General features: G+C 38.6%; 1 protein-coding gene across 1 annotated transcript; it reads right to left on the minus strand.

Moving 5' to 3' along the window:
* Nucleotides 1-7,288, minus strand: mmp13b (matrix metallopeptidase 13b). Its single transcript, XM_042486865.2, has 11 exons — nt 4,529-7,288; nt 4,247-4,357; nt 3,564-3,691; nt 3,315-3,463; nt 3,044-3,169; nt 2,803-2,958; nt 2,530-2,650; nt 2,259-2,392; nt 1,987-2,146; nt 1,000-1,103; nt 1-892 (listed from the first exon to the last, which is right to left on the minus strand). Exons 1-11 carry the CDS (start codon nt 4,649-4,651, stop codon nt 792-794), a joined length of 1,413 nt encoding a protein of 470 aa, XP_042342799.2. The 5' UTR covers nt 4,652-7,288; the 3' UTR covers nt 1-791.
* Between the last annotated feature and the right edge of the window lie 3,349 nt (nt 7,289-10,637).

Raw genomic sequence — 10,637 nt, forward strand, 5'->3', positions numbered from 1 at the left:
TTTGTTGAAGTACTTTTTATTCAATACATCTAAAAGTTTTTGAAAATACTGACAAGAAAATTCACATATGTCACGTGTGTCAAAAATACATCAGTGCTATGATGACATTTGGTAAAAGCAGTATGTTTAAAAATCTGATTTGAGTTAGTGGATCTTTCAGACACAGTCCTGTTCCTGTCAAGTGTTAAACCTCCTGTTTGGCATACTCAAAATGCAAAAAAAGTCAGTGTGCAGTGAAAGTTTAACAACATTCAGAAGAACACCTTAAGTGCAATTTTGCATTATTGGAACTTTCTCAAAAGGTCACTAAATAGTAAACATTACGTTACCTTCAGCACTTGTACACCAACATCATGAATCTAGCTTTAAAATCTCTGCTTTTATATCAGTTACCAAAAATCTAAAGACAAAAACAGAAAATAATAAACTGCAAAGCTCTTTCTTGAAATGGTAATGTTAGTGAAACATTCTGTTGAATAATAAGCTCACAAATAGCCAAAATATTACTGACAAGAACCTTAACCTGCTAAGGATCCTGCTGTCAATAGTGGAACTTACAGTACAAATATAGAGATATAAATAAATAGCAAAAATCTAAGGAAATCATTTTCCAGCATTCTGTGTCTGACAGATTAGACTGCATGACCTACATGTGTCCAGCACTAATAAAAATAAACACTTTTCCTTAATTTTAACTTTAACAGGTTAAACCTACACATACCCATTTCCCTGTTCATACAATAAAGCCACATATATGTTCAAGCCATCGCTGACAGTTACAGATTTCTTCATCAGCAGTTGAGAATTGAGTTGGTCCTCATGATGCGAATGACCTTCCTTGAGGTGTAGCTGTACTCGTACTGCATATGTTCGTGGAAGAAATACAAGTATCCTGAAAGGCAACAGATAGAATAACAGTTAGGTAAAGCAGTGTAGTGGTAGTGCTTTAAACAAAATGTTAATTTTTTTGAAAATTAGATATTTGAGGCTTTATATTACCATAGTGATAACTAGCCGCGTCGATCTCGTCATCCATCCCAGGAAAATCCTCCTCAATGGATCGTGGGTATCCGCTATCCATGGTGCCTGTTGCCTCATCATAGCTGAAGGTGATACATAAAAGCAACATGTTAATCAAATACATGACAAAAATATTGTTTTCAGCTCCTGCGACCCTGCGTCCTCATATGAGGACATTACATTTTGGGGTTGCTGCACCGTATACTTGAACTTAAGGCTTACTTTAAGTTTAACTCAGACCTGTTGTCTTTGTTTGTGGACAATGCATGTGCCATTCAGCGCTAGCAAGAGCAGAATACACTAATCCATGTAGAAACAAGATGGCAGCTATCTCTACCATCAAATTTTATGGTTAAAACTTATGTAATTATGCTTAATAATGTTTGTATTTTTATTTGGCATATAAATTTGACCAATTTTAGTAATAGGGACAAGCAAGGACCCCATTAATCAGAAAGTACTTGTTGTCTTGCTTTTGCTTGGGGACATTGGGACTTTGTTTTTGTATTATCACAATATTTCATACAGGCCATTAAGCTGTGACAGACTCTGCCTACAGACAAAAGGGGCATTCCTTGCTTGAAAAAATGAGCAAGGAAACTTCATCAAGAGTTACAAAATGATGAAAACATAGGGCTTTTACATATGTAACATTATTTGCAATTTTGTCTTTGTTCAGGCATCGAAATGTACACTTTTGAACAGTTTTAGACTTGAACAGCAACCCCTAACCCCAAGAGGTACAAAACATTAAAGAAATGTTGCACTGTTTGTTATCTCATTTTTGCACAGTTTTCAGAATTAATGTGGAATGTTTTCAAATTAATAGGTACCAATAAAAGTAAACCCAAGTAAAATAAAAAACCCATATGCAGACAAATTAAAAATGCATACTAAACAAAAGCTCATGTCTTAGGAGGTTAAAGAATTTCAAACTTAATGGAGACGTGATACTCATCACATTACCTCCAATAGTCCTCATCAGTGAAAAGCAGAGTCTTCCCAGTGTCTCTGATGTACACAGCAGCATCTATTTTCCTTATCTTCTTAGGAAGTCCAAGTTTGTGTATGTACTTTGGATAACCATCCACAAGGTTATATCCATTCAAAGCCCACATTCGGATCCCTGTGGAAACAGAGCAGGATTTTGGTCAACAAATATTGTATCTATAGTGCTGAAGAAGCAAAAATTAATAAATAAATATCAGTATATCAGTAACTGAATATGTATAACCCACCGCTAAATATCATGACTACATCCTTCTCTGGGTTCTCATATGCTGCGTCCACCTTGTTAGGGATGGCCGGCCATGTTGACTTGATCAGTGTCTGCTCAGGCTCCGGCATTTGAGGATGCAGACGCCAGTAGAACCTGCGACAAAATACAGCTAATCAGCTCTTCCTCACACACACTTGTGGTTATGGTTTTATCAGACTGGTCAATGATGATCAAGATCTAGAGTTTATGAATTATTGATTTTGAATGCACCATCATTGTTCTCATGGTACCTGTCTTTGAAGATGATGGTTTCCCCTCTGAGCTCTGTGACGGCATCAAAACTTAACATGGGGTCACATTTGTTTGGTGCGTCAGGCTTTGGCTTCACTTTCCTTGGGTTTGGGTTTGGGCCTGTGATTGAACACCTGGTGTTAATGCATAGTTCACATAATATATCCGTACAAATATGCTACCATTTGAAAAAACAGCATTCAATTTTTGAATTTAAGTAGTTAGGTTTATGAGCACTTTTAAATCTAAAAACAGATCATGTATTTTCCCACCATAGAGAGCTTGAATGCCTTCAATGTCATCCTCAGCCAGCGGGTAGCCTGTAGTGTATGAGTAGACGGGGTACATGAGGGCACCCGGGTCTGCAGAATGGGACATGCCGAGGGCGTGGCCCAACTCATGGGCCGCCACTATAAACAGGTTGTAAGCTGTAAAGAAAAATGTCAGCATTAATCATTAGATACAGTTCAGTGAACTATACATGTATGTTGTACATCTGTGTATAACTCTTACCTGATGAGTCTTTGGTCCAGTGTTCATCCTCATCAAAGTGAGTGTCGCCTCCGATGCCTTGGCCGGGTGGGTAGGCATGAGCAAGCAATCCATTAGGCCCGTCAAAAGGATTGTAGTCTCCATGCTCTACAGAATAAAGGACACAGTCTTTAATATGTGGATCAGAAGGATTATAATTCTTTGCATATGATTACCCTTTCAGCAGTGGCAGTGCAACAACACTAACATCATGTATTTTTTTGTGTTTTTATATAGAGTATATCAGAATTACCTTTTGATCCAAAACTGATCATAATGTCAGCATTGCCCTGATGCAGCTTCTTAAAAGTCAGAGGGGTGACATCAGACCAAACATTGAGTGCGTTGCGGACAGCTCTGTCCACATCAGTCTTCTTTAGATCTGGTGTATAATTCAGTATCCTGAAACATTAGGGGATAGACGACAAGGAAAAAGAGTGAATAAACGTTACTGGTGTTCACTTTCTGAACTCATAGCAAAAATATAGTTTTTAATGCATACCTAAATGTGACCTCATTATTTTGCCATTTGAGGTTTCTAGGGAAGTGGTTGTACTCCCTGATGTCTGGGACGCCACATCTGGCCTGTTTCATCAGATCCAAAGTGTTGTCATCCAGATTTCCTGTCACCTTTAAGGGAGTGAGAAGAAAATTGCATTACATGAGTACGTGTTACCAAAGTAGACATTGTCAGTAACTTATTAGCAGAGTTAGTCCTCATCAAGGCTTTACCTCTTCTAAGTGGTTCAACAGAGGGCAATCCGTTCCTACTCTTAAATGGTAAACTTCGATTTTTCATGGTATATTTTGTTTTTATGTTATCTCTTATGCATTTGTGATATTTTTATTCATCAGCTCAGCAAGTCCCAAACAAAAGTTGTTGTAATGGCATTAAAGGTAAATCAGCTCAGACCTGTTCAACTTCTTTAACCGCCTTCCAAAAAATACAGTTTCAGTGTGAACCAAAATATTTTCTGCACGTCCAGCTTTGTGAGGAGTACCATTAAAACCAACAATGATTGTGTTTCAAAGTGAGTAACATGTTACACTAAAAATCTTAAACACACATCAGGGTCCATCACTTATGCCTTAAAGTTACATTTATGTTAAAGTTGAATTTCTCTTTCAGCTAAACTAAAAAATATCAATATACAAAAGCAAATGCCACTTTCCGAATCTGGTCACCTTGAGTTTGAAGAATTTTTGCATCTCCTTGATCTTGCTTTGAAAGGCAACTGACGACCTCTGTCGACCTTGGAGACCAGCTGGAAGGCCATAGAACCGACGGAGGTACTTCTGTTTGTTATAAGAGAAAAGAAGCTGAATGACAGTCATAATGGTATAAGAAAAAAGGTGTGGTTTACTCAACTCAAATAATATGTGGAGTCTTTTTTTTCACAGATTATGACAAAAAAGCCACAGCATACAAGACTAAACATTGTCTGAATTTTAGAGCTCAGATCTTACCTCTGCTAACAGCAAGTCGTCTTTGTCCTCTGAAGGCAGAGGCACAGCAAAGGAGTGAGCAGCCAGCGCCAGCAGCAACAGAGCTATCATTGTTGTTGTCTCTGCGATGTCCCAACCAGTCATTGGGGTCAAGATGCTCTGAAGGGTATTTATAGTGCTCTGGGTCCACTTTTTTTCAAAGGGCCCCAGTGATTCATGTAAAAGCACCTAGCCACTTCCTCCTTTGTAAGAATGTGCTTGTATCTGTAAAACTACACACACTGTGGTTTGACTGTACTCCTTTGAACTTACCTAAAATGCTTAGATAAAGCATTTCCCACATCCCAAACTGCCATGACTTAAAGAGTTTCTAATATATTAATTGAAAATGCCTGTGAGGCAAATGATGTGCTTCTAATTCCTTTGTTGAAAAAAAAAGGAAAAAAAAGGTATAACATGTCAGTCTTTTGATCTAGAAGACATGACCCTTTTGGTAAAACATACTCTGGGACTTAACATTAATAAGAATGTCACAATCTGGTATAATCTATAGGCCAATATTCTTTACAGTGCTCGCTATAATACAAAAAAAAGGGAAATTTGGGAAATATTTAATGCTGCTGCTGGTCTCATGATAGTCATTCCGTGTCTTGTTATTTTAGGTGAGGACGTTTTAGGACACGTGACTAAAAAAACGCCATCAAAATAGAAACAGAGATGATGAAAACATGACATTTAAATCTACATGTCCTTCATGACATTATGTTTTATACGACTAACGTGAGCTCTCTTGTTCTGACAAACTATGAAGTAAATGTTCTGCTTAGTGTTAGTTTGGTAATAATAAAAATCAGCTCTTCCTGATGTATGCGGTGTTTTCCAAAGCTGTCCATCAGTATGTGATTCAGAGTCACCATTACACAGAGCGTAAATGAGAAACTGATTATGCAAATGATCCTAGTTTTCTCAGAAATAGAGAACTGTAATCTGGAAGACATTTGATCACGGCATGAAAACCTTGGTGATTACAACAAACATGACCAACTGAATTCTGAATTATGACAACACACAGTTTACTTCTACAGAAGGTCAAAGATTGTGGTGCTCAAAGCGCAAAAGAACACTTCTCAAAAAATAAGCAGCAATGTCTCTTTTCAAAAGACACAACCTGGTTACTCAAGATAATCCACAGACCACAGACGTGAGCAGCAACCATATCAGGGTGCAGAGAGAAGTGTGCATCTACTCATGGACGAGAGGCTCCTGCTTATGACCGTGTGAGATGTAAACATTAATGGCGTCTTACTCAGGTGTTGGTGATGGTGATCTATGACAGACATCTCAAACACTGCAATTCCCACCAAAAATAATCTAGCTTGTTAAACAGTACCACAGGCAGGAGAAAAAGAAAATGCATTTTTGTTTTTAGGGTTAACTTTTCATTTAACGCTATCATCAGGTCCACTAATTTGGTTTATGACTAAATGCCTGCAAAACTAATAACACTATCATCAGCCTCTGCTGTACTTGGTGTCTTGAGCTTATTCAGAAATGTTAGCATGGTAACGTACTCATCTAAAATTGCGATATATATGAGCATAATACTTGCAAAACATCAGTATATGAGCAAAGCCATGAAAGCGTGTTAGCTTTCAGTAAGCATTTAGCCCAAAGTACTGCTGTGCCAACATGTACAGCGTGGCTGTAGACTTCGACTTGTAACACTGAAGGGTGAACACTGGGTTGGAAAAGAAAGGGAGGCGAACTTCACACTTAGATTAACTTCATCAGGAACAACAATGTTTCTTACAGAGATAAAAATACCGATTTAAAAGACAAGGTGTTGGTAAGTTTAGGTTGCACTTCAGTTTGGCATTGCTGATGTTCAAAATGATATTTGGCTATAAAAGACCTTGAGAAAAATGTTCCAGACACTGAGTATAGGGACCTGTAGGTCTCTTGAGTACAGGCAGGTAAAGACATGTTATATTTATTACTGTGTCTACACCATCTGTGTCTGTGTGACACAACTAGGGTATATAATTATTTGTTCCTGCCACAACAACGAAATACTTCAGCTTCTACATAGTTAAAAAATGTTGGTAAATAACCACTACAATTGTATACTTTAAAATAGTTAACACTTTCCTTAAGTAAATCGATCATATAATGTCGTTGCATTTTTTTTAGGTTCATATTTGGATACAAAGTCACTATAGTACTTCAAATTGTGCACTGACAACAATAAGGAGATGTTTTGACATTTTACAGAACAATTTGACGGTGTTGCAAATTGTAGTTATTATCAACATAGCCTACTTTTGGAAAATGTCTTGTAATGACAATGATGTGTTGGAGTAAAGTATAAAGCTGCTGCGCTGCCACAGAGAACCAAACCTCATGTATTGCATTAAGATGTACAAATTATAAACAGTTGGTGTCACTTGTCGTCATAAAGGAGCACGAAACAAACATCACGGAAAAAAGAATGCTCATCTGCACCTCATTAGCGATATCATGTGTAATGTGCAACTAACACTTAAGCATCCTGTGGAGACAAAAATTTTTTGGAATAACATCATTGTTTAGGCGGTGGTTAACGGAGTGCTCCTGACTCATGCCAGGGGAAGTTAGCAACTTGGGGGATTTTTGCTGTTATTTTAAAACGTCACAGACAAACACACACACACACACACACACAAAAATATGGAAACATACACACCACTGATCTGTCTTGTGGCCCACTGGCTGTACTCAAAGGATAAAAATTGTGTCCTATGACCCATATATTGTCCGGGCAGAAAGGGCAAAAAGTAGAGACTGTAAGTATATATATATAAATATACACACACACACACATATATATATATATATATATAAAGTGACAGGCTGTCTGTGATGGCCACTACTACAGTCTCCTCATGCCCAAATATGGTCACCTCTTGCTCCAAAACAACAAGATGGAGACAGCGAGGCTTTAAAATGGGAGTCCACAAACCAGAGGGAGACGTCACGGTGCTACATCTATTTTTTGTGCAGTCGTTGCTATATATATATATATATATATATATATATGTGTGTGTGTGTGTGTGTATAAATCACTCCTATTAAGTTATAATGCATGTTAAAAAAACATTTTTTGTACCAGGTTGTAAACCAACAGACTATGTAAAGATATTAATTTCTGCTGTAAAGTTTGCCATTTTAACATGCGGGTCCATGGGGATTTTATCTGTTTTGGAGCCAGCCTCAAGTGGCCATTGAAGGAACTGCAGTTTTTGGCACATCTGCATTGACTTCATTTTCCAGCTTTGGAGGTTGTCACTTTGTCTACGGCCATGCTGGCAGTCTGATAAGGCTGTAATGCTCTTTAGACAGCAGAAAATGAGATTGTCAGATATTGCATGAATAATTAAATGTTATAACTAGCAAGAAAAAACATTTCCAATACTATATGATATTTATTTTCTCTATGCAAAGCTTGAAATGCTCAGCTTTACTTTCCAGCCTTTCATCAACCTTTATTAGGTGCCTATACCTTCATCAAACTCTTCAGCACTTCACTGTTTGTCTCTCTCTTACTGTCTGCCAGACTGTAGTCTCTGCTACCTGTCAGTGGACTGTGCTTCAAGCCACTTCACCTGCATAATTATCTTGTTTGCTTGTTGTTACCTGCTTTCCCCTGACTGACCCTGTCTCCTGTTCCCTGCAGTTTGATCTGCTCACGTTTTGGTTCCTGTCTCCTGTCCTTCGTCTTGTCAGTCCCAGGCTCCAACTACCTGCCCAAGCAACCTCAGGTCTGCATTTCCTGTCAATGCACACCCTCACTCTATCATAAACAATATAGTATCATATTTAGTTGTTTATTGCTAACTCATATTGACATATAAAGTGTTACGGTAGCTGAAAACAGCTAATTTGATATGTTAGATGTTTATCGAAAGCTGCATGTTTTTGTCTTTATTTGCAGATATTGCAGAACTTGTTCCCTCGTCATGGTTGTTTGTATGTATTAACAACAGACAAACTGTTGTATGAAGAAAGCAGCCCATAACTCATGCCCATATCATAAGGTCAAGACTAGGCATTATAAAAATCCTCAATAGGGGCGCCCAGTGGCTCATCTGGTAGAGCGGGCGCCCCATGAACAGAGGCTGTGTCCTTGCTGCAGCGGCTGAAGTTTCAACTCCAGCCTGCAGCCCTTTGCTGCATGTCATCCCCTCTCGCTCCTTCCATCACACTAAAAATATCTTCAAAAAAGTCACTAATAAACATACCTGTGTATACACATACACACACCAGATGCACCAGATTAACTGCTATGTGACCTATAGTCATCTTTCTCCTCCCCTCTCATCTGGTACCTCATCATCCTACATCATCCCTTCTGTGACACAAAAGGAAGCCGTCAATGTCACAATATCTCATGCAATTCATGAGTTTTGGTCGCACAACTGTGTTACTTAGTGGTCATTGCCTTCATTCCCTTTTGAGACCCTCTGTGCTGCATCTCACGATAGATCAGCACTTTGGTAACATCCAACCCAAAGCCTTTTGGGTTTTATTGTTAACTACACTGCCTGGAACTGGTGTAAATAGACTGAACCACTACTTTTGCAACTTAGCGCTCATCATATGAGTAGAACCCACTGTGAATCATGAATTGATTCAATAAATCAACCACTTCCCTGTTGAGTCAGAGGAAAGATGATGTATGTGCTCCAATGGACGAGCATCACGAACAGTGATGACTTGTGTTCTCAAATGGAAATGGTTCTTTGACATAACATGTTGGTTGGTTTTAATTTCTGGTCTCATCAAGCAAATCAGTTATTAATTGTTTTATTTATTGTGAAGCGATCAGACCCTATTGACTTGCAGTATGTTAGTTACCTCTCACAATAGGGTGTACAACTACTGTCTCTTCATACATTCACACATTTTTCACACAGTTTTTACAGTATGTCCTTATCCATGCAAGGGTTAATGAATCAGTTGCCCCTCTCTAGAAAGTGAGTCATGAAATGGAAGTATCATTTACATTTTCCTGATGCTACAGTTGACCTTGAACAATATAAAGAAATGAAAAAAACAAACAAACCCTCATTTGTGGAGCCGTAATGGAGCGTGTCTCCTTTTGATCCACATACAAGATCACCATAAATGTGCAGTGTGCATTAAGTATGTATTTGGTGACTAACTGAATGTTTGTTGTGTGCCACTAGCTGGTGTTTCAAAAAATACCATAGTTTTTTCCAAGTGTGGAACGCTCCACCATAATGTCAGTTTTATTCAACTGTTTGTTGAGTCTGTCTGCAAAGACTGCCTGTTTTGTAACAATTAAATCCATGTCTCTCCTGAACCTATACGTAATGATGTTTGCTAACATGTTAGCCTTTATCATAACTGCAAATAGACTGTACAGTGTGACCCTCTGAGCATGTTCAGACCAGGTATTAAACTGCGTCCTATGTGATCTAATCACAAGTAGACTGGTGGTCTGTTCACACCTGGTGTCAGAAGACTACTCCACATGCATCAGCCTATATAAACACTTCAGTGCCAATTTATAAGTTTGCAGCCAGAGAGCGAATCCGCCCACTCTCACAGTAACAGGGCTGCATCAAATGGCAAATGATACCAAAAAATTGTTTATGTGTTTAACAACTGAGTAGAGCTTTTTCGGTGTTAGTGTGAGTTTTCCTCAACTACTTAACAGGTGCTGCTGCATTACCTTGCCCAGACTGGACAGATATTAAACTGACAGTAAGCTGGGAGGAGAGCAGCACCAGAGACCGTCATTAAGCACTTTGTCTGATGCAGGACACACTGCATACGTAAGCAGCGTGTGACAGCAACCTCGCAGAGCTGCTGTGTCTTGTTCGTTCTGGCAGCGTTGTTGCTGCAATATTGCTGCAGAGCTGTCTGCTGCTGTGAGTACTGTATTTCTTCCATTATAGGCACATATTCCACTCATTTACTTTGCTATCTGTGCATTAGCTCCTGCATTGACACCAACACAGTCCTGCAAATATTTCACAACAAAAAGCCCTGTGTCAATACCTGAAGGGAATCTGTCTACACAAACATTGTCAGGGGGCTTTTTATTTTGAAACGGAAACAAGAAAGG

The sequence above is a fragment of the Plectropomus leopardus genome, chromosome 6 (assembly GCF_026936395.1).
Source record: "Plectropomus leopardus strain MGB_pleo_1.0 chromosome 6, ASM2693639v1, whole genome shotgun sequence".
Classification (NCBI taxonomy): domain Eukaryota; kingdom Metazoa; phylum Chordata; class Actinopteri; order Perciformes; family Serranidae; genus Plectropomus; species Plectropomus leopardus.

Excerpts from the sequence above, each read along its gene's own strand:
- mmp13b (XM_042486865.2), bottom strand. The coding sequence starts at position 4,651 with ATGACTGGTTGGGACATCGCAGAGACAACAACAATGATAGCTCTGTTG. Across the intron at positions 2,651-2,802 it reads AGGCATTCAAGCTCTCTATG|GCCCAAACCCAAACCCAAGG; the intron begins GTGGGAAAATAC and ends GTTCAATCACAG. Across the intron at positions 1,104-1,986 it reads ACTGATGAGGACTATTGGAG|CTATGATGAGGCAACAGGCA; the intron begins GTAATGTGATGA and ends TATCACCTTCAG.